Source organism: Grus americana, chromosome 16 (assembly GCF_028858705.1).
Source record: "Grus americana isolate bGruAme1 chromosome 16, bGruAme1.mat, whole genome shotgun sequence".
NCBI classification, from domain to species: domain Eukaryota; kingdom Metazoa; phylum Chordata; class Aves; order Gruiformes; family Gruidae; genus Grus; species Grus americana.
Window position 1 is genome coordinate 16,531,878 of NC_072867.1, and position 22,038 is coordinate 16,553,915.

The 22,038-nt window shown below is 44.0% G+C and overlaps 1 protein-coding gene across 5 annotated transcripts in view; it reads left to right on the forward strand.

The window, feature by feature from the left end:
• Window positions 1-17,803, forward strand: part of KIAA1671 (KIAA1671 ortholog) — an 87,875-nt gene extending 70,072 nt beyond the window's left edge. For all 5 annotated transcript variants that reach the window (XM_054844070.1, XM_054844072.1, XM_054844071.1 and 2 more), the window contains 7 exons: window positions 4,324-4,442; window positions 10,253-10,508; window positions 12,529-12,703; window positions 13,842-13,969; window positions 14,345-14,484; window positions 14,657-14,739; window positions 15,271-17,803. In XM_054844070.1, coding sequence (XP_054700045.1) covers window positions 4,324-4,442; window positions 10,253-10,508; window positions 12,529-12,703; window positions 13,842-13,969; window positions 14,345-14,484; window positions 14,657-14,735 — 897 coding nt within the window. In that variant the 3' untranslated portion in view covers window positions 14,736-14,739; window positions 15,271-17,803. The remainder of the gene's footprint in view (window positions 1-4,323; window positions 4,443-10,252; window positions 10,509-12,528; window positions 12,704-13,841; window positions 13,970-14,344; window positions 14,485-14,656; window positions 14,740-15,270) is intronic.
• Window positions 17,804-22,038: the final 4,235 nt, after the last annotated feature.

The window sequence follows — 22,038 nt, forward strand, 5'->3', positions numbered from 1 at the left end:
AGATCTTCAAAAGAAAAGCTAAAGCTCATCAGCCTTGTGCTTGCTAATAATCGTGTAAAGAATAATCTTTATGGTTTGTTGTCACTTCCTTCTTCAACACATGCCATCTCCTCTGAGCTGCACGGGCTATAAATGGCTTTTTGCGTCACCCTCGGTCCCCCCAGGTGACACCTCCTCCACAAGCTGGGGGGAGCATCGCCGCCTCTTACCTCTCCCGATTTCCGTCCTACTTGGTTCCTTTTTTCTGTCGGCTAGCTGACCAGGTTATCATCCCCCATTTCAGTCTCTGTCGTTCTTCGCTACTGGTAGAAGCCGGAATCTTTAAATTGTTTAGGACTAAAGAGCAATTTGTAGACTTGAAAGAATGGGGTTGTTTTTCCCAGCTAATCATTTGGCCTATTAAAAAGTAAGGGTTGAAAGGGATCACCAGGGGAAGACTTCAGAAGACGCAGTCATCGTCTGAAACAAGTAGCTTCCTCCAGAAGCAAAAAGCGATAACATTACTCAATATAGCAAAATGATTTTGTAGAATTTGGAGTGTCTTATACCTTACATTTAGAATTTTCAGTTTGTTTTATTGAATTTAAGTTCACGATGTCTACAGAAGTAGTAATATTCTTTCTTTTTCAGGCTTGTTTTGGTTTTAGCATAGAGAATCACTGAGTGTTAATTGTGTCATTTTGGCTATAAAACCACATCTCAAAGTTCAAATATATTTAACATCATCAAGTAAAACGTTGCCTGAAGCTGAGGAGTGTGTGCTGATCACTTTGTCTGCAATGCAAAAGTTTATAAAGAATTACTGAGCCTTCAGAAGAGCAATATATTTGCATCTATATTTCTTTCCTCTTGCTGCCAACTGGTATTATCTGGGTTGTGCATGTTTTCTCCTTACAACCATCGCTTTCCTGATAACTCTGCACTTTTTATAAACAATGCCTTCCAAATGCAGTAAAACAAAGTGGCTTTTCTGCTGCTCCCGTTCCTGTTTCTAGGCTTTTTAGATTAGGTTTCTAGCTAGAAACCTATGTGAGTAATTGCAAGTAATACAGTATATACTCTGCACGGAGATAATGTGCTTTAGGCGTAACGTGGTTCTGTCTGTTGGGTCGTCTTCTCTTTGGGCAGCACGTCCCGGGTATCGGCAGGGCTGCGGGGGCGAGCGTGCTGCCGCTAAGGCTGCCACGCGCTGCACGTACAAGCTCTTACTGCGGATGCAACTTGTTCTGTCCAGAACGCGGCAAAATTTGATAGATACGTATTGATTACAAGAATGCAGTAGCTTGCAATGTGAGATTGGGATTGAAAAAAAAATTCATAACAAGCATCAAGTTGGAAAAAAACCAACCCTGAGCTAGCATGGACAGTAGGGAGGAAAGCAAAAGTCCCGGTTTGCGTCTGTCGGTGCCTTTCCTAGAAGTGAATCTACTTGCCAAAGGTTACGTGCCCACCAAGCGTCAGCAGGAGGCTGAGCCCAGGACTGTTAGCTTATCCCCCGGTGCAAACCGGCCGTGAAGGTGTGAAGCTCCAGAGGGAGTTTGTGGAACCCAAACCATATGCCTGAGCTAAGTAGGAGGAAATGCCCTGTGGTTTCCCAGAAATACAACACTGTTTCCCTTACCACTGGTGTAGCTGTTAGAAGTGTATGCCTTGCTTGCGGTTGAAAGCTTGTACCTGGAATGGACTGCAAAAAGGAAGAACTCAGCTTACATGTATATATTTATGTATAAAGTGTAAGAATAACTACCAGTGGATTAGGCAGCTGTGGGAACATCTGGAAGATGAAAAGCAGAAAACTTCTGTCCCTGTAACTCATAAACTGAGCACCTGTTTTACTTGAGTATTACAAACGGAAAATTGTACTTTGTCTAGTAACGGTCCATTGTAATAGTTGGAATAAATGGTGGAGCCTTCTGTGCCTTATTTCGCTCGGCATTAAAATAAACCACTTTGTCAGCAGCAAAGAGTATGACAGAACTAGAGAAGGGCTGACTGTGCCGTTGGGGAGATGAGCAACTTGTTAGAAAAGATGCAGGTAGTGTAGGACTTCTTCAGCAGCCAAGTGTCAGTGTTGGGGAATTATCCTTAATGTCAATATTTCTATAAACTTAGGGCAGCATTCTTTAGGTTTACAAAATTCAGGGCACAAGAAAACATGCAATCTCTTTTTTTTACCCCCGTGGTATTAAGGAGTCCCGTTTCATTGAATATGGTTGTTGCTTTGTGTGTGCTGCCTGAAGCAAAACGAGTGTTTGTGGTTTCCACCAGCACGTTCTGCCAGGTGGGTTTGAGGGAGTGGTGTTTCTTTTTTTCTTTTTCTTTTTTTTTTTTCTTTTTCTTTTTCTTTTTTCTTTTTTCTTTTTCTTTTTCTTTTTTCTTTTTTTCTTTTTCTTTTTTCTTTTTCTTTTTTCTTTTTTTCTTTTTATTTTTTCTTTTTCGTTTTTCTTTTTTTGTTTGTGTTTTTTGTTTTTTCTTTTTTTTATTTTTTGTTTTTTTTTTTTTTCTTTTTCTTTTTTCTTTTTCTTTTTTTCTTTTTCTTTTTTCTTTTTCTTTTTTTCTTTTTCTTTTTTCTTTTTCTTTTTTCTTTTTTTCTTTTTCTTTTTTCTTTTTCTTTTTTTTCTTTCTTTTTTTTCTTTTTCTTTTTTATTTTTTTTTGTTTTTGTTTTTTCTTTTTATTTTTTTTTTTTTTTTTTTTTTTTCTTTTTCTTTTTTTTCTTTTTCTTTTTTTTCTTTTTCTTTTTTTTCTTTTTCTTTTTTTTCTTTTTCTTTTTTTTCTTTTTCTTTTTTTTCTTTTTCTTTTTTTTCTTTTTCTTTTTTTTCTTTTTCTTTTTTCTCTTTTTCTTTTTTTCTTTTTTTCTTTTTCTTTTTTTCTTTTTCTTTTTTTCTTTTTCTTTTTTTCTTTTTCTTTTTTTTCTTTTTCTTTTTTTCTTTTTCTTTTTTTCTTTTTCTTTTTTTCTTTTTCTTTTTTTCCTTTTTTCTTTTTTTTCTTTTTTCTTTTTTTTCTTTTTTCTTTTTTTTCTTTTTTCTTTTTTTTCTTTTTTCTTTTTTTTCTTTTTTCTTTTTTTTCTTTTTTATTTTTTTTCTTTTTTCTTTTTTTTGTTTTTTCTTTTTTTTCTTTTTTATTTTTTTTGTTTTTTGTTTTTTTCTTTTTTCTTTTTTCTCTTTCTTTTTTCTCTTTCTTTTTTCTCTTTCTTTTTTCTCTTTCTTTTTTCTCTTTCTTTTTTCTCTTTCTTTTTTTCTCTTTCTTTTTTCTCTTTCTTTTTTTCTCTTTCTTTTTTTCTCTTTCTTTTTTTCTCTTTCTTTTTTTCTCTTTCTTTTTTTCTCTTTCTTTTTTTCTCTTTCTTTTCATTTATTTGTAAAGAGAGAAAAAGCTCAGGACAGGTGGCAAACAATGTCCTCTGCTGTCAGATGAGATCTTCATAAGCAAAGTTGATACGGCACTGAAAGCCATGCTTGTGTTTGTTCAGAGTAATGAACGCGAAAGGGGCCAACGTTTAATTATCTACACACAATGTAGTTACAATTATTTCAGTAACTATCTAACTTCGAGTGCATAACTCAATACAACTGCAAAACGAAAGGTGCGACAGTGCCATGTTCATTGGTCTGCTGCAAGTCTAGGGTGCTCGCAGGAGCTGACCCGCTCCCCCGGCAAGGGAAGGGTCCCCAGATGTGCTGTTTGCCTCGTAGGGAAGTGGCGGATCTGTGAAATAAAAATACTTAGGAAATTAAAGGTCGGAGTGGAACACAGGAAAAACCACCGTGGTCTGTCCTTCTACATTGTACGTTGTGTTTGAATTTTTCATTGGCACCCATCAGTTCGTCAAAGGCTTTCTAGTGTCTATGCTTATGTATTTACTTGTTTATGCTTTTTATTTTGAATGTCTTCCAAAGAAAGAGCTGGGGGGAATAAAAGAAGTCCTTTTATTAAGTCCGGGAAAAGAGCAGTAGAGTGGATGTTCCCCTTGTCTGCTTGGGGAGATGAAGCGTAGTCCCCAGCAGAATTCTTTGTGTTTTGCACAGGTGCTTCTAAAAATTTTGTGTGCCCTGAGGTAAGAATAATCGGAGAGCAATACGGAGTTACTAAAACCAGGGAGTCAGTTCTGGCCTCTAGAACCGGTTATTTGTGCAGGAAAACAGTGCTCGTTTTACAGAGAATCGTCGTCCTGAGCTCACAGCCATTTTCCATCTTTAAGTTTATTCCCAGTTTTATGTTGACCAAGTTTAATTAGGAGATTCCAAACCACTATTTGAAATAAAATCTCTTAATCATTTAGCCAAGGGCTAAAGGAACGCTGAAGTGTTGCAATTGTTGTGTTGCAGGACCAGCTGAAGCAGTGCTTCTCCAGACAGCCCCCGGAGGCGAAGGACACGGACACGCTGGTGCAGGAGCCTGACAGTCAATACGGCACCTGGACCGAGAAGCGGCACAGCGGGGACAGGTAAGGGCAGCCAGGTCCCCCCTGCCACGCGTGCGAGCTTCTCCTTCCCCGAGTAACGAGAAGAAACTGGTGGTTTGGAGAGGGGTGCGTGCACGTGTGTGCGCGTGTATGGTCTGTTAAAATTCCATGCTCAGTTTCAATGACTATGCTGTTTCTTTAGTCTAGAAGCAAAGAAATATTTATTTATTATCTGCAATTTGCAATAAGATTTGAAATTTAAAACTCGGTCCTCCAGTGAGAATGCAGTATCTCCACTTTTATAAGCAATGACAAAACTCGCTTGGACTGGAACAGATTTAACAAGCCCACTAGTACGTGAAACACAAGTTAGATGTTATTTTTTAGTGCTAAAACGGTGGAAAGAAGATACTGAGAAAAAAATGTTTTTCCCATAAATACACGAAATGGCTTTGACTAGATTAACGTAGGTAGTAAAACCTTTTTATGCTTTGTATTTATGTGTTTGTAATTATAATTAGAAATGTGCATTTTCACATTTAGAATGTGGTTTTGTGTGCTGCGTGCCTCTGCTGGGTAGAACTGGGGTTCTGGGAACGTTTTGCTAAAACTGTCTTGATTTCCTCCCTCTCAGGTAGATAAGGAAGTGTCTGATTATGGTTAGGCAGGGTACGCTAACAGTTTTGGGGTTGTTTAATTTTTTTGTAAACTTGGTTTCTCCCATACCAATTAACATTACTTTAAAAGCCGTGCTACCGGGTGGGCTGAATGGCAAACCCCGTTTGCAACGGGTGCTGCGAACGCCAGGCCCCCGCTCTGACAGCGGGATGACGTGCGCTCCACCTCTTACTGACGCTTTTCGGTTATGAAAATGGTTTCATGAAATACAGCTAGAGCATTAAAGTGTGAGGGTTTTTTGTAATTTACACCTGTTGTGTAAATCACAGCGTGATCTGCACTGAGCCAATGTCTCATCTGCTCAGTGTAGTATGAAAATAGGAATTTATCTGTTTGTTTTGTAATGCTATATTTGTAGAGATCTTATAGCAGACATTAATGTCAATTATGTTGGTGTGTTCTACACTTGAGAACTCTGCATAATAAATATTTCATTGTTTATGAAATAAGGGTAGCTTTCAGCTTGAAGTTCAGTGAGCTAAGCGACGTGCCAACAATGACATCCAAGTCTTCTGTAAAATTAACTGATTTCAGTATGTTACAGACATTTTCTGAAATCAGTTTCTTAACAAAAGTGCTTGTCTCAGCTCCAAAACAGACAGCTTTCGAATGCTCTTTCAAACCTGGAGGATTCTTCCTGATTAGAAAAGCTCCATCTAAAAATTCTGGTTTATTGAACCAGTATTGAACTCAATCCCCATGTCCTGGAATTTTGTTTTCACTGTAAGGTTTAGTTTTTTCTTTTTTTGCAGTGTAACGATGACAGTATAGTGACTTTTCAGCATTTTGCAATCCCCTTGCTCTGCTTTAGCAGGTTCATTGCAGGGGAATTACTGGTCTATTAATTCAAGCACTTAGAGAGGAATGAGAGTAACGTACTTTTAAATATTAAATGTATAATGGAAATATTCCTGGAATATACTGAAACTGCATTTTGTTTGCAGTTTCTTTTTTATGAATTAGGAGCCAGGACAAGTGCAGGCACTCTGCCCTCTTGCCATGGGTGAGTGGAGCACATCTCCGCGTCCGGCCGCTCCCGAGGCGGTCGTCTCCTCTGCCTGACCCCGAGGCAGGAACTTCCAGGAGACTTTGATAATTGAGCTTTCCTGTTCGCCTGGCTCACTTCCCTTAGAGTTTTTATTTTGCCAGCTGTACGGCCCGTGGTGTCGCATCCCTCGCAGCCCTGGGCTCAACTTAGGGCCAAACGCCGGCTGCGAGGGCACCGGGGAACAGGCGCTGTGACCTGGGAGGGCACCCCGGGAGCAAACGGGGAACGCGGCGGCAGGGGACAAACCAACGTCGCCAGCCCGCTGCTGCGGTGTGGGAGCAACTTCCAGGTTCTGGCGTTTGCCAGTATTTGAGTCGTGAAGCGATTATTTTTGCCCCTTTAGGAGTGTTTCATTACTGCATCTGTGAATGAACTCATTTTCTCTAAGAGAGGAAGAGAATTTGAAAATAGAACCCCACGACTACATGGGAACAGGATAAACATGGTCCTTTCGCTAGGTGAGCTTCTAGGAAGGTGGAGGAAGGATCGTTTTCAACTAGAACTTAATTACCGCTGGAAGAAGCGTAAGGGGCTGCTCTTGGCTGGTTGCGATGGGCTTTGGCAAATAACTTCTTAGAATGGAAGGAGATGGTTTAATTTGGAGGCGTTAATTGGATTTTTCTTAGCTTATTTAAAAGATATTATTTTTGTTTTTTCTCAAGTGCTTTAGCAAGCTTTTCCAAGTTGAGATCATAAAAAATTCTTCCTTTTAGATCAGAAGAGTCTTTGTAAGGAAGAACCATTCTCTCTTACGGAACAGGGAGTGCTTTTTAGATGATGGATCTATACAGCTCTGACTTCATAAGGTTTTAGCTATTGTTTCTTCAACTCCTTGAAGCTAGATTACAACACAGTTTTGGAAAAGAAAACCCACTATAGGCTGTCGGCCACCTGTAAAAGATGGGAATCTACAGTTACAGAATATGAAAGGGCATCTTGAAATGGGCGTTATTTCTTGTGTGATGCCCTAGGCAAACAGTGAGAGCTGTCATTTGATTCTCACTCCTCAGCAGTGTTCCTGTAAAAAGTTGGATTCCTTTCCCTTTTGACTCCTAATTTCACGTGATGAAGCAACACATTCTTTACGGCCTCTTAGCACTGTCTTGCTAAAACTAATTAAATTTAATGGCGATTGAAAGTGAGGATTGATGTTAGTTTATTGCGTATTTGTGGTAGCGGTTCTGCTGACACTTGTGTGCGCCACACGAAGGATAATTTTTCAGAGAAGCAAATGTCTGTAAGATACCTGTTGAACATTGTTCGTGGCTTACGGAAGTGCTCATAAAACTGGAAATCTTACTGAAGTAATAGAAAAAGATGCGTAACGCTCAGTAATGAGCACTGGAAACATGGGTTACATTGCAATATTTGACCGTTATTCCCAAGGGAATTTCCCCCCAATTTGCTGTTCAGCTGGAAAGAATCCAGCGTGCATAGCAGAGTGTGCGTACGGAGTCATCCTGCCGCGTTTGGTGGTGAGCTGTGCCACGGTGTTCAGTGCGCAGCGATGCTGCAGTTGTGCAAGGACTCTGGAGGAGAATCCATTAGAAAGGCTGGTGAACTAGAAACCACCCATCAACTTTATCTGTGTTTCCGTCATTGCTTACTCTCAAATATTTCAGTTTGAAAAACTGCACGGAGGCGTATTAGCTGAAGCCCTGGGATGGAGGAGGGAAGAGGCTTTCTGGGATATGCAAATCAGGCGGGATCCTTTTCATACACCTTTTAGTCTCCATGAAAGGTGATCAGGCTGCAGATCGTCTTTCATCTCTTCGTTCTTCCGTGTTCTAGTGGATCTAAAGCCAATATCCAAACATTCGAAGCAAAAAATACTAGACAAAACCTTCCCCCTGGAGCTCATTAGTACCATTTCTTAATTATCCTGGGGCCCGCTGCTGAAGGAGGGAAGAGGCATTCACTCTCCTCGTGTGCTGGAAACCCTCTGTGCAGTGTTCGCTCTGCCAGACTGGAAATTATATCGTGTATTGCTGCTTGATAGAAAGTTGTTATTCAACAGCAGACTCCTGAGTGTTTTTCCCCCAAGATCGCTATTGCTGGGGACTGTACCAACTACTAAGGTCTATTGTTTAAAAAAAGTGCACGTATTCAAACATACATGCTCAATGTTTTCCTAGATACTTGCTCAAGAAAAGGTGCTTAGTAACAAAAGACTCCTGTTAAGCAGAGTAAAAAAAATTCTGAACTCCTTAAATACTTCAGGTTTTATTTTTTGAACTAGAAACTCCTAAAATTAGAAGCCTAATTTTTACTGACAGTAGAGCCTTACTGTGGTTCCTACAGGCTCCTGCTGCTTAAAGGAATAGTCCAACCTACATGACAAAGGGAGGCACATAACTGTGTACAGCTTTCTGTCCTGGCACTACAACTCGCTTCCGTTGGTCTAGGCTAGGGACGATTTCTAGGAATGCACTGGGAGCATCACAGCTCCTGTTGCCCTCTTCTCCCTTCAGCTCCTCCCAGCATCCTTGGAAGAAGAAAACCTCTGGCTGGCTGGGCAGCTCTGCCCAAAATACACCCTGAGCTCAAAGAGAAGCTCGTAGGGAAGTGGTTGGTGAGAGAACCAGTTCTGCACTTGTGTGGCAAGGTTAGCTTCCGTGTTAGGAATGAGCGTGGGAGGGAGCACGGGGCGTTCGTCCTGACCGCCGTCCCCAGGCCAGGGGCACTGGCTCAGCCTCTGCCCTGCAGAGCTTTCTGTAGTGGTTTCCAGTGCTCCTCTTGCCCCTTCCCAGTCCCCTTCCCTGCCAGCTCACTCATTGCAGACTTTAAAGTCGGCCGCTCTGAAGCCAGCAGCTCTGCCTGCCGGGAGTGAATCCGTGAGCCCGTAGCACCTCTGTGTGGCTGCGTTGTTGCTTAAAACCTGCTGAACTTCCCACTAGCATCTGATCCACCTAAACCAGTGATGTCCTCTCTCCTCTTTCACATCCCGGCAGTTACCGGTCACTGCGTGACTGTTGCTTGTGGTCCTTGTGTCTCACGGACCAAAACTAGAGGCAGTAAGAGAAACAAAATGCAGTACAGCTCCAGTGGAGCACTGACAGAGCTTCTTTCTGTCAGGACACGAGGGATGCAAGGTTTTTAAATCCAATGCCTATTAGCATCTAAAAATTGCATCCCAAAATGTTTTAAATCCTCTGCGCCACTGAAGGTGCTTCAGTTTCCTTGGAGTCACGTGAAATGGCAATGACTCACGCCTGCTGCTGGGGACGCGTGGAGCACATACTGTGTCGCAGGAGCTGCCGTGGCGGCGAGGGCCGTTCCCAGTACGCTCACATCTCCTTCGGGTCCAGACGTGTATATGCAGACTCGTTGTGATTTCAGAAAAGGTGTGCATGCAATCTTTGTATCCATATATAAAAAATATGAATATATAATAATAAATTAATGATAGGTTAAGATGAATTAAATAAAATATCTTTTTTACATATATATAAAAACCCATGCCCTCTTAGGGAACAGATGGGAACATGAACAGCAGAAGCATTTGTAAGGTGTGCTCTTGAAAGGGCTGCAAGTGGCTTGTAGTGTCCTGCAGGAATTCACTTACAGTAAAAGGGTATTTATTCATTTATATTTATAAGCATTTATATGTATTCGGGGTAGTTTTGGATGAGCAAGAAGAATCTTTTAACGGTTACTCTCTGCCTGAGGCCTGCAGACAGGGTACTGTCCTTCACAATGTTTTCAAATGTATACGGTGCCAAAGCGTAGGGTCTGCTGCTGTTACATATCAAATGGGCAAATTTAAGCAGTTTTTAAGCAGCTTGTTGTTTCCCTCATCTAGTTTGTGTGTATAATATGTTTGAAGGGGTCTTTGGGCTGGGGAAAAGAAACCCCAAGCAATTAAAGCATGTTACAATCAAATTATTACAATTTATCTGCATACTCGCATTATTCAGTACGCTGTAAATCCACGTGAGTGAAGAGCCATGATAACAAAGTGATTCGCACCCTTGCTGCTGGTACCTGCTGCTTCCAAAGATGCTTTTGTTACCTGTAGCTGTAGTTTCAGTTCTACCCTTGTTTATCATCTGCTGAGTGTGTGTGAGCCAAACAATACTTGTATTTGTTTACCCTGAAGTCTCATAAATTGCATTTTAATTTGCAGCTTTGTGCCTGAATCTCCTTCCTCGGAAAATGATGTCACTTCGACGAGAAAGCAACCTCCAAATAGCCACCCGTCTTCACTGTCCTCTCAGACAGAACCTGCCTCCATGGTTGATCACCATGACTTCTCCAAAGACCAAAGGAGCACAAGTTTGGACCGTTCCAGCACTGACATGGACTCTACTGATGGGACTGACTTACCTCCTCCGGGAGACACCTATCCTGATGAAAAGACCACTGATTTCTCGTTCATCGATGTAAGTTACCACCATGGGAAGCAGAAGGTCTGCTCTATTTTAACTGTATTGTTACCTGTGTTAATCACTGCAAAGCAGTATCTTCTGGAAACTGCACTCAATCTTCCTCTGCCTTTTCTTTATCACATTGAATTTTCCCAGCTGACTTCCTGCCTGAAAAGTTTAAGATCAAAGCTACAAAGTTCTTCTAGTTCCTGTAATGCTTAGGTTCCAAGAGATTCCAAAAAACTATTGGCCTCGCGTAATGTCTGCCAGTGGCTTAATACGGTTGCTACTTCTGTTTCTGCTTGTCAGTGAGCTGTAACAGAAGAGTTAAATGGCTCTATATACACTGGACACATAATTAAATAACACAAATAGCTAGTGACGGCTGTGCGATAAGCCATGCAGATTTAAGGCTAGAAAGACATTTACTAATATTTTTCTTACTTACAATTGGCCTCTTTCTGTAGTAGCTTACAACTGCATTGTAAAGGATTTTTTTCCGTACTTAAGAATCTTGCAGCTAGTATAAGAACAGTAATTTGTAGCCACACACAGTTAGATGAGGTTTAATGTTCTTTGAAAGCACTAACACAGCTGTAGTTTTTCAGTATAGCATCTGGGAAGTACTGCTTCTTCTTCAGTAAGAGTTGGTGCACCTTTTTTTTATTATATAATATCTAATGACATATATATTGGTAAGTGCAAGATTCCCAACTTAAATGGATTGTGCAGCTGCTGGGAAGGTCTCCGTACACTGCCTTGCCTGCCGAAGTGCCGTAGTGCCCTCTGAATAGAGGAGCAGACTGCTCTGTAAGACGAAGGCAGGATGCAGGCAGGCTTGTGCTGGAGGCAGTTTGGTCTGGTGCAGCAGAATTGACTGTTAAAATCACAGCTGCTTCCTGCGTGGGCTGCTGGAAAGTGCCTCCAGCCAGCTCCGGTCTCCTCTGGTGCTGCCGTCGAGGGGGAACTGCAGAACCCCGTCTTTCGCCAAAGCAGGCGCTGCTCTCATCTTCCAGCCCACTCCTGAAGCAGAGGCCGCCTTTGGTGATCTGTTGCTTTGAGATCCCCAGCTGCGTGTGCCTTGGCCTTGGCGTGGGTTAACGATCCTTTGGCAGGATACCCCAAGTACACCTTTTGCTCTGTAAAGGAAGCGTCAGTAGCCCGTAACAGTGCGGGTGGCATTTTGTCTGTCCGTCAGTGGTTCTGCAGGTAGTGGGGACGGTCCTGTCTTGTGCTGTTCCCTGGACAGCTAAAGGGGTCTCCTTAAAACCTTAACAGCTTCGAGTAAAGCTGGCAACATGCTGGTTTAACGAGTAGTTTATTCCTGACCTGAAATCCCTTGAAACAAAACCACATCTTCCCAAGAAGAGCAGGCTCAGTGATGTTTGCAGGTTACAGACAAGTCTCTAACAACAAGTTGCCTTAAATAATTAAAGAAATTACAGCTCCTTCCCTCACTCTGTAAATGCGATTGCCTTACCGTCATGCAGAGAGATGGGTGTGTTTGAAATGACTGGTGACAGAAATTTGCTGAAGGCCGTGGCACTTAACTTGCAGTCTCCTTGTTGCTGGTGAGCGGCTTGAAACTTCTGTGGATGGCTACTCATCAGAAGATTGTACAACAAGAGAATTCTGTGTAGTTGCTCTTTTTAGATCCCAGTCTTCTTACTGGCCTTCAGCTGCTAGTAGCTAGCTAGGCCTGTATTCTTAAAACACTCTAGGAACCAAAATCCTATTTATTGCAGGGGTTTTTTATTTTTTTTTTTTAGTGAAAATAATTCATGCAGATCAGGCATCCACAGCCAAGAGAGATCAAAGAACCAGCATTACACCCAGTTAGCCACAATGTAGCATATCCTCATCATAAATTCTCTTTAATATAGTTATAAGTAACTACAAGAATAATAATCAGGCAACTATATATAGTTTGATTAAACTGAATGGGTTAATGTGTTAAAGTAGGTTGGGAAATCATTATGGAGATGACTTTTATTTTCAGGCTGGTTGAAAGTAAAGGCTTTGTTTCTTTTTATAGCAAACCACTATTCTGGACTCCAGCGTGCTGAAAACTCGTGTACAGCTCAGCAAAAAGAGACGCCATCGGGCTCCTCTTTCCCACTCCCTTAGAAGAAGCAGAGGGCTGGAGTTTGAAAACAGATTTTCTTTGACAGAAGAACCGGATAATACCTGGATGTTTAAAGATTCCACAGGTATCCCTCAATTATCTCAAATAATTAGCTGTAATCAACTTGGTTGTAAGGGCAGGAATTTCTGAATGGTATAACACACCTGAAGTTGCGTCAAGGTTTAACAGCAGCTTCCGTTTCCCAGCTCTGGGTCATCCTCTAAATCAAGTCTTCCCCTCTGTTCGTCGGAGCCTTTGGAGTGAGGGAAGCCGCAGTAACCAGACCTACAGAAGGCCAGGGTGAAGGAGAGCTTCGATGCAATTTCCTTTAGTTTCTGGCTGCTGACTTAAGAGAATTTTGTTCACTGAAAAAATACTGAGTTTAGAAACCGCTATGGTTGGATGCATTCTCTAGCACATGCTCCATATCTAAGCCTTTGTGTTATAAGAGCAGCTGTAATTGTTCATATTTTATAGGTACTCAGAAATATTTTTTTCTTTCTAGCCTCTCTAAGTACTACAGGACTAAAGAGGCCTGGTTAAGGATAAATCTACTCCTTCAAATCCATTCTGTTAAACAGGTTCCCCTCCTGGCCTGTCCTGTTCCTTAGGATGCAATAAGGGAATGCATCGGGCATTGAAAATCCTTGCTCGTGGAAGTGAACGGGCGGCTCCCTGCACACGCTCGTCGCAGAGCTGTATAGTACCCGCAGCACTGTGGTGCTTTGTGCTGCAGATAGCCGTCTGGTATTCCCTGAGCAGAGGAATCACTGGTGTAGCATCCTGCTCTCTAGGGAGGCTGGTGATGTTTTGTGATTGAGGGGACTGATTCAAAAAGTCCGTTTCTGCTACTCGGCCTCTTTGTATCAAAGCCCTGCTTTGTGCAGGGAGTGGACCAGATAACTTTCAGATATCTCTTCCAATCTGAATTAATTTCACGTTCTGTGATCAACTGAGCTGTTTAGAAGCAGCAACGTTCATTAAATTAGGAGTACCTTCTCTCTCATCTCTGTCAGCAAGAAATCTTTCTATTGCTGAGTACTTAGAGATCAAAGCAACAAACACACTATCGAAGCGTGGAACTCAGCCCTGTGGTGTGTTAATGTTACTCAATACATTTTTTGAATGGGGGGAGAAATCTAGAACAAGGTAGAGATGCCTGCTGACTAATGTGGGGTTTTTTTTTCCTCCCTCGATTTTTTTTTCTTTAAACAATTATTTAGAAGAGAAGAAGACTGTGCAACAGGAAGATTCCGATGAGGAAGACAAGAAACGGCATACTGCGAGATCGTCTTCTGTACAAGCTCAGAGACTTCCCGTATTTCCAGGAATGGACCACTCTGTTCTCAAGGTGAACACAGGCAGAACACGAGAGACGAGAGTCAAACCGGTGCAGTAGCTGCAGGTGCTCTCTAGGAACAGAGCTAGGAAATTTTGCTGAAGATGACAACGTTGTCTGGGGGAGGCAGGTGTGATGTGTAGAAAAACCGTGCAGGTGTCTTTCTCACTTTCAGCTGTTGGCTAGAAATATTAAGTCATTTGGAAAAAAATTATTTTCATGATAGCAAGTATGCTTTCAAAACTGCCTAGGTTTAGAAGGAATCCCTTCACTGACTTCAGGCATGGATATTTTTGTTTTTATAAATCTGAGTGATTTGGTTTGCATTCCAAAAAAAGTCTGAATGCTGCCTTATAACGGTGCTCTTTTCTTTATTTCTGTATTTAGGCCCAACTGCGGAAAAGACAAGAATCTGAGAGTCCTGGTGAAATAAGTTCTGCTCAGCTGTTCAGATCTCCTAAACCACAACTGCAGCTTGGAACTCCTGGTAGCAGAATGCTGCCCTCCAGTGTAGAGAAGGAGGACAGGTGAGAGACATCCACCAGTGTCAGAAAGATGCTAATACTCATTTTGGTGGGGAAAAAAATGAATGCAAATAGGCTTCCCAAGGCTGCAGAGGAAATTGTATATTTCTGGGTTTTGTTTCTGTAGTGAGTTTTCATAATTAAGGAATAAAGAGTGGGTTTTTTTGTATCTTAGGTCAGAAGAAAAGTCTCCTCAGTGGCTGAAGGAGCTGAAATCAAAGAAGAGACAGAGCCATTATGAGAATCAGGTTTGAAAAGGTACCTTCCCACCGAAGAGGGGCTTTGCTGAGCACAAGTACGTGGTGATAAAAACACACGTGGCAAATGTTTCCTTGATGTGTCAGCACAACAACTCTGTCAGTGTAAACACTGAAGCAGACTTACCGTGAAGTGTGTGCCCAGAATATGAAGGAATGCTGCGTTGAGGTTTTCCTGGAGGTTTTCACTCACGGGTGATACAGTTTCACTGATTCGCTGCAGACACTTTGATTTTTAACAACACTCGCTCTGTTTGCGCTGCGACTTCATAGCGCTTCCGTCAGGCGAGAACGAGTCTGTCACTGAATAACTGAGGCTTGCACGCACGTTGAAAACCTCGGGCTATGCTGTTTCAGCCGTATTCTGGGCAGCTCTTGAGCACTTAGCGCGTTAAATAGGACGAGACCAAGATGATGCCACAACAGTAATGGGCTTTTGTGGGGGCTTTCCTGTTACAGACACTGCGAAGGGTCTGACTGCTTGCTTGCCCGTGTCATGCCATTGCCTCAATTGCTTCTCTCTTTTTTCCAGATAGCGATTCGAAGTGGAAGAAGATGAAGAAGTTTAACAGAAGCCTTAACTCATCTGAACCTAAAATTCACACGTCATGTTGCTGCTGTTTGCTTCCTGCCTCAACTGCTATGTGCATGGTGCCTTCCTGTTTTGTGGAGAAAGCTGCTTTTGATATTCATAGTCAAATACAAAGCTGTATCTTTTCCGATCTGGGAGGATAGTCACTTTAGATCTGCCTGGAAGAAGAACCGGTGGTTCGCAGTTAGCACTTCAGAAAGTCGCGAAAGATTGTAATATTTGAACTGGGAGTGCTGTGCACCAGGGAAGTCCCCTCGCTGTTGAGCAAAGACTGCATCGCTACGTCAGTGTTCAGCGACTCAGAACTACGACTGTCGTTAGGCACATCAGGTGTAAGGCTGAGCTTTGTGTTTGTTTATGAAAATAACAATTTTAATCAAATTTATCTTTTTTTGTTAAAAAATAGTAAGCTATTTAGAATGAAGTTTGTGGAAGGTGAGAGTGAAAGAACAAATTATGTTTACTGCCATATTGAAAAAGGAAACTTGATTATTTTTTGTAAAATGTATTTTTGATTGGCTTATATTTACATGTGATCTGCTGACCTAGCAGATGAATATAATTTTTAGATGAACAAAATGTTAACTTTTGTCACTCTTGAAATGGTATATTCTGTGTTTTGTCAGCATGTGGAATAATTGCTTCATTGGAATGTCTTTCCTAAAAAGGATCAAGCAATAATGTCAACCAGTTCTCTTTAAAAAAAAAATAAAATATGTAAATACTGTTTTTATAACAAAAAAGGAAGGGAAGAGGGAGGATGTTACACTCATATCAGGGTTCCAGTTAATTGTTGAATGTCACTTTAATAGCAGTTTGGATAGTCCCACTTCATATTTTTATTCATTAATCTGTAAATACCAGGTTTAAGTTTTTATTTTTATGCTGATTTTGTGGGATAACCTAAATGTGATCTTCAGTTTCTCAGATGATTTGCTTTGCTTCTTTTGGTAAGACCGATGTTATAATAGCGGTATAGATATCTCCTGCATAACACGGGTGTGATGAATATCACAAATATCTCAAATATGTTCATACCTTTGAATACAGATTCTGAAATCCCAAGCGAGATGTCCGTTCAAGGCATCCTGCATTCTTTCCCCAAGTAAGTGCTCTTTCCAGTAAACCTTTATCAACGTAGCCCCACGAGGGAGGGTGTTCTGTCGTGTCAGTATTCCTCACGACTCGACTAAGAAAGCAGCGGCGTGGAAAGCCGGAGCGCCCCCGGAGCGCTCTCCTCCCCGGTGCCGTCCCGCAGCGCCGGCAGTGCTGAGGCCGGGTGGGACAGCGCGGCGAGGGGCTGGAGCGGGAGCAGATGCTGCTCCTTGCGTTGTGCTTCCCGTGTCTAGATATTAAAGATAAAGCACCAGCACTTGAACTCATTTTCCTTTTTCTTTTTTTATGATCGGTGTTTCGGAAAGCTTGAGTTACGTGGGGTCACCGCGCTGGTGCACCTGCGAGCCGGCGTGGCAGGCCTGGTCTGCTGTCTGTCAAGCTTGTAGCTGCCAAAACCATGTGCCAATTCTTCTCATAGATGAGGTGATTTTTAGTCTCAGTCTGCTGGTAGGAAATAACAGCAGCATGTCAGGAGACGCATCCCATATGCACATCTCTCTCCCGGATTTAGTTCCGATAGCAGCTCCCTGCGCTTCATGGAGACGGAATGAATCCGTTTCTGTTATGTAAAAAGGTCTTTTCTTGCCGCTTTGCCCTATTTCACATCGGAGCTGTTGCCACTGATAGAGTTTTCCAGCCCCTTCTGCTACCAATTAAGAAACGATCACCCCGGATTTCTGCCGAGCGTCCCGTTCTGCGTGGCTTTTCACCCTGAGCGATGGACTTCCACTTGAATGCGGTCGGCCAGACTGTTAAAGAGCTCCTTTTAGCTAATTTTAAGATGTTGCACATATTTTCTTCTTCCCTTTTCTTTAGACGATGGTGGAAAAGGCGACTCTTTTAAGATAAGCTTTGCGTACGTGTCTTTTGGGATATTTTTTTATGGCAGCCCTGGAGGGTACCGCCAGCCGTGTGCCAGGTGGGGCCAGCCCTGGGCAGCAGCATCGGGAGGTGTGAGAGGACGACGATTGCTTTCCTTACCGTTGCTCAGATGAAGCGGGGCTTAACTTTAAACAGTATCTAGAAATCGGGTAAATTCCCCCTGCTTACGAGAATATTTACACAGGCTTGATTTTTGAATTCAGCAGGTTGACAGTGTTGCGTTACCAATAGTTGGAGGATTTACTGGGTTTTGGTCTAATAAACGGAGGCCAGAAACTCTGTAACTGCAGTGTTTGCTCTGTGTTTGAGGAAACTGAGGGGATTAATACTAGGTTTCCACAAAGCCCTTTGAATGTGTATGCATTTCCACACCTGCTTGGACAATGCACTGAAACTTACTGTATTTAGTAGTTTAACCTACTACTGAGAAATGTTTAATGCTTAAATGTCTAATTAAAAAGTATCTTTAGAATGTTGTGGAATGGGAAAGTGTTTTTTCTGCTCTATCATTTCTTTATATTGTACATGGATTAAATAACTACTCTTCAGGTTATCACTATGTAATAAAAGATATATGCATATGTTATTACTTCTTAAATGATAGGCCGTACTGCAATACACTTTATCTAATTTTATTTTAATTCCAAATAATGCTTGTTGAATTTCTTTTACTTTTTGTTGCCACTTTTTTTGCTGTTAATGCGAGATGGGAGCGATGTCTTCGCTTCAGCACTTCCTTCAGGTGTGCTTTTCCTGAATTCCTGGAACCTGCCCAGGAGCGACTTTCAACTCTTGTCCTAACGGCGTCTGAGCAGCAGCAGCAAACGGTGGAGATCCTGGCCCTGCCCGGGAGAGCGCTGCCCGCGTCCCTTCCCTTACAGCCGCTCAGCGCTCTGCTTCCTTGAGAAGCTGCAGCAGTAGAGTAACGTTGTGTAAAAGTGAAAGTAGATGGCTCGTGGAATATGGAAATCCTTTTCTGTTTGCACTTTTGTTAGTACCAGAAATCCTCCCTCCCTTTTAGTTCGTTGTTTGGGGATTTGCACAGCCGTTCCGTTTCTTTTATTGGAATCCCCAGCTGTGGATTGCTTCTTTTTATTTTTCTGTTTGCAGATTCACCTTTTAAAAGTCTGTGGAGCTTTAATTTGAATCCTTTAATTTCTGTAGCTGTTCAGAGTCTTGCTGCTTTGGTTTTCCTTCCTGCAGAGAGAGGCAGCGTTTCTGTTCTTCAGCCTTTGAAGTCTGAAACCTTCTTACGAAGTGGCCCCATAGGGAGGGATTCACCCCCCCACCTTTTTACTTGCGCAAGAGTTTGCTTTGCCCTGTCGCTTGTTTGCAAACAATTATTGGCAAACTGTGTGTCGGATTTATGAATGCCAACTGGTAATCGGCCGTTTCATTTGGCGCGGCGGCATCGGTTAGTCTATAACCTGTAGTGCTTGTGCGAACACACTGGGGTATGCCTCCTGTCTTGGATATTAAACTGAGGATGTGGGCTGATGTCGAGGGGTTAAACGGAGAGCTGATCTACCAAAAGAGCTTAGCGGGGATCAGCGTGGTTCTAAGGCAAATATCATACGAGTAGCTTTAAACACAAGGCTTTGACAGTCTGCGCCCCAGTAAAAGGCACTTCTGTCTCTACGCCTTTTCCCCCGTTCTATGAAAAAACCGTGGTGCTGACACTGCAGCGCTCTTGCCCGCAGCGTTACGCACGCAGGGAGCGAGGGCACCTCTGGCTGACGTTGAACTGGATCCTCTGGAGCCAGAGGAACCGCACGGCCAGAACTGCTGCGGTCCCAGCCTGGGCGCGCTCCGTGCGTGTGGTACCCCGGGTTGTGGTCAGGGCGGGATTGCCGGCGTGGACTTGGCTGTCTCTGGTTTGGGAATGATTGTAAAGTCGGTTGAACGTGGTATTGTGGAGACGGCAGCGCGTCCCACGCGTGGTGTGGTGGAAGGGGCTTGCTGATGGCTTTGCGGCAGATACCTGGCTTCCAACGGTAAAGCCGCGCTTTCTCCCGGGATTGTTCATTGTGCTGGGAGATGAGTGTTTCGGCGTGCCGCCACGCGGCGTGGCTCCTCCAGGTACAGGAGCTCCCGAGCCGAGTTCTCAGCACCGTTACTGCTCTGGCCAAGCCAGCCCTGTGGATGCAACAAACTGTTCCAGTAAAAGCAGAGCGTTGTGGTGTCGGGAAGACGACGCTGTTGGTCAGAGATGGCTGTCTCGCCTTCCTGAAGGACGCTTGTGCAAGCCCACGGTGGAGCTGCAGCGGAGCAGCCTGCAGCCACCCCGGGGTGCGGAGGATGGTTGGGCTAAGGCAGCGACTTTGGGGCGAGTGCCGGGGTGGAGGTCTCGCTGTCCTCACTTACACACCTCGTGAAGGAAAAACAAACGTTTTTTTTTTTCTCATCAGCTTGAGCTCCGCACTCGTGAGAGTTGCTTTTCCTACATCCTCGTGTGAACCAGAGGAGCGAAGGTGGGCTTTTCGGGAGGACAGGGCTTTGGGGGCAGAAACCAGTCCCCGTGGATTTGGGGATACGACGTTCTGAGGCTGGGACTGGGACTGCAGCGCCCGGGAGCCCCCGGTCCCACCCAGGGGTGCCCGCAGTGGTGCGGCTGGACGGTGGGCGTCCTCCCGGCCGTGGGGCACAAGCAGCTGGTCAGGGCGAGCACCGCTGCCGAGCCCGGCCCTCTGCCCCGCGGCCATCGGCCGAGCTCCCAGTGCTGCTGCAAAAATACCACCTGAAACAGCTTTTGGTTCTTCTGGGGGGATTGGAGAAGGAGGAGGGGCAAGGGCTGATGGCTTACGGGTTTTTCTCTTTCCATATTAAAGGTGATGATATCAGGCCGGGTTTTAAAGGAGCTATTGTATAGATAAAAGTTTTATATCGTTCCACGAAGCCTTATAGAATGTGTAAATATGGTCACACCATAAATACATTGTGCTATAGAAAATATTTTGTACTACATAGTTTCTTAAGTAATAAAGATATTCTGGCTGTTGTGTATTGTACTGTACAATTACGATTCAAGTTTAGCTTTACCAGATATTAAGGGAAAAAAATATCTATTTTCTAACACTATACTGTAAGCATTTCTCAAAGGGATTTAAGAGGCTGACAGCAGAAGGCAATTGAGTTCTGTTAGGAGACAAATCAGTGAGCTCCAGTGCCCCTCCTGTCGTGGTTTCGCAATTGCCTTATCAATGCACAAGCTCCGTGAGTTTGGGAAAGGAGGATTCACAGCCCCCACAGAGCGAAGCGTAATGGGGACACTGGCAGGGAATGGACTGGGAAGAAAAGCTCTGTGTCTCTAATCTGTTGAAAACAGGCTATTGTGGTTGGTAAAAGAGACAAACTGATCCATTCGGTGCTCTCCTTTGAGTCCTCCTGTACAGAAGCGATTTTATATTTTACAGCCAAGCAGCTTTGTAATCAAAGATGAAAATGTGAAAAGGAACTGCACTAAAACCGGACTATATCAAACGGCTCTCGGTGCTGGGGTCTGCGTAGGTGCAAAATGTCGTTTGGTGACCACAAATGCCAGTTGCAGCTCATGGTCAGCTTTGCATTGCAAAACCCCTTATTCCCCCCCTCGGCTCCCGTTTGTCAGAGCTGGGCAGCATCCCACGGGCGGGCTCCGTCGGGAAGGCGAAACTCCTTCGGTGGGGGTTTGTTTTGTCCTTCACAGGAACCGCAGCAACGGGCAGCGGCGGAAAAGTCTGTCGGAGAGGGAGCGCGGTGCCGCAGCAGACCCTGTGCGATCATCTCTGCCCTGCCTGGCTGGGGCATCACCCCGCTGTGCTGGGGCAGAGCCTCCCCAGGAAAGCCGCCAGCGTGGCCGGCCACCAGCGACGGGATGGGAGGAAAAGCCTTGCCACGAACGGCTCTGACGTGGTACGGTACGGGAAATTGCAGCAGACGGCTCCGTCTGGGCGCTGTCACGGACAGGACGGTTTTCCAGCCATCTCCCAGACAAACCAAGTTTGTCCACCCTGTCCTAGCGGAGTAGCTTTTTGGCAACTTGGGTAAATGTTTCATGCGTAGTTCTTGGTTTCAAGACGAGGTGTGCTAAGAGGAGGTAGAAAACCCTGCGAGAGCAGCAGTAACCGCAGGTGTGTGCAGCTGAACATGGCTTAGTGTTCCCTGAAGAAGGGGGAATCGAGCCCGCTACCGGCAAAGTAAAATGCGCTCAGCTTGGCATCTGCTGCGGAAGGGCTGCCCGGTTCCCCCGTAGGTCGTGCTCTGCCCGTAAAGGCGGATCAGCCCACGTGCAGGCACGTGGCTCCCAAAAGACCCCGTTAGTCGCCTGGAGCAGCGTGTGCGCAGGCAGGAAACGCGCCGGGCAGGGAGATGGACTGGGCTGCAAAGGAAAAGGGCTCGATGGAGGTAACGCTCCCGAGGCAAGGACCCCACTCCTGAGCGCCAGTCCTGCCCCCAGCTCCCGCCCTGCTTCCAGCAGAGCTCCTGGCTGGCACCCACCTCGCGTCTTGCGCTGGAGCCCAAACGAGCTGTAAATATTCTGCACGGTTTTTTGCTTTGCACTGTGCTCGGTTTCTAGGCTAAACCCTCCCGTTAACTGCTGATGGGAGAGTTTTCCAGAGAACCTGGCAAGAAGCGGCGTGAACGTGCTGATGTGAATTTCGACGTTAATCTTCTGTAAATCGAGTGGCACGTTTTTAAGGGACAGCCGGGAGAAATCTGAATAACGTTTCC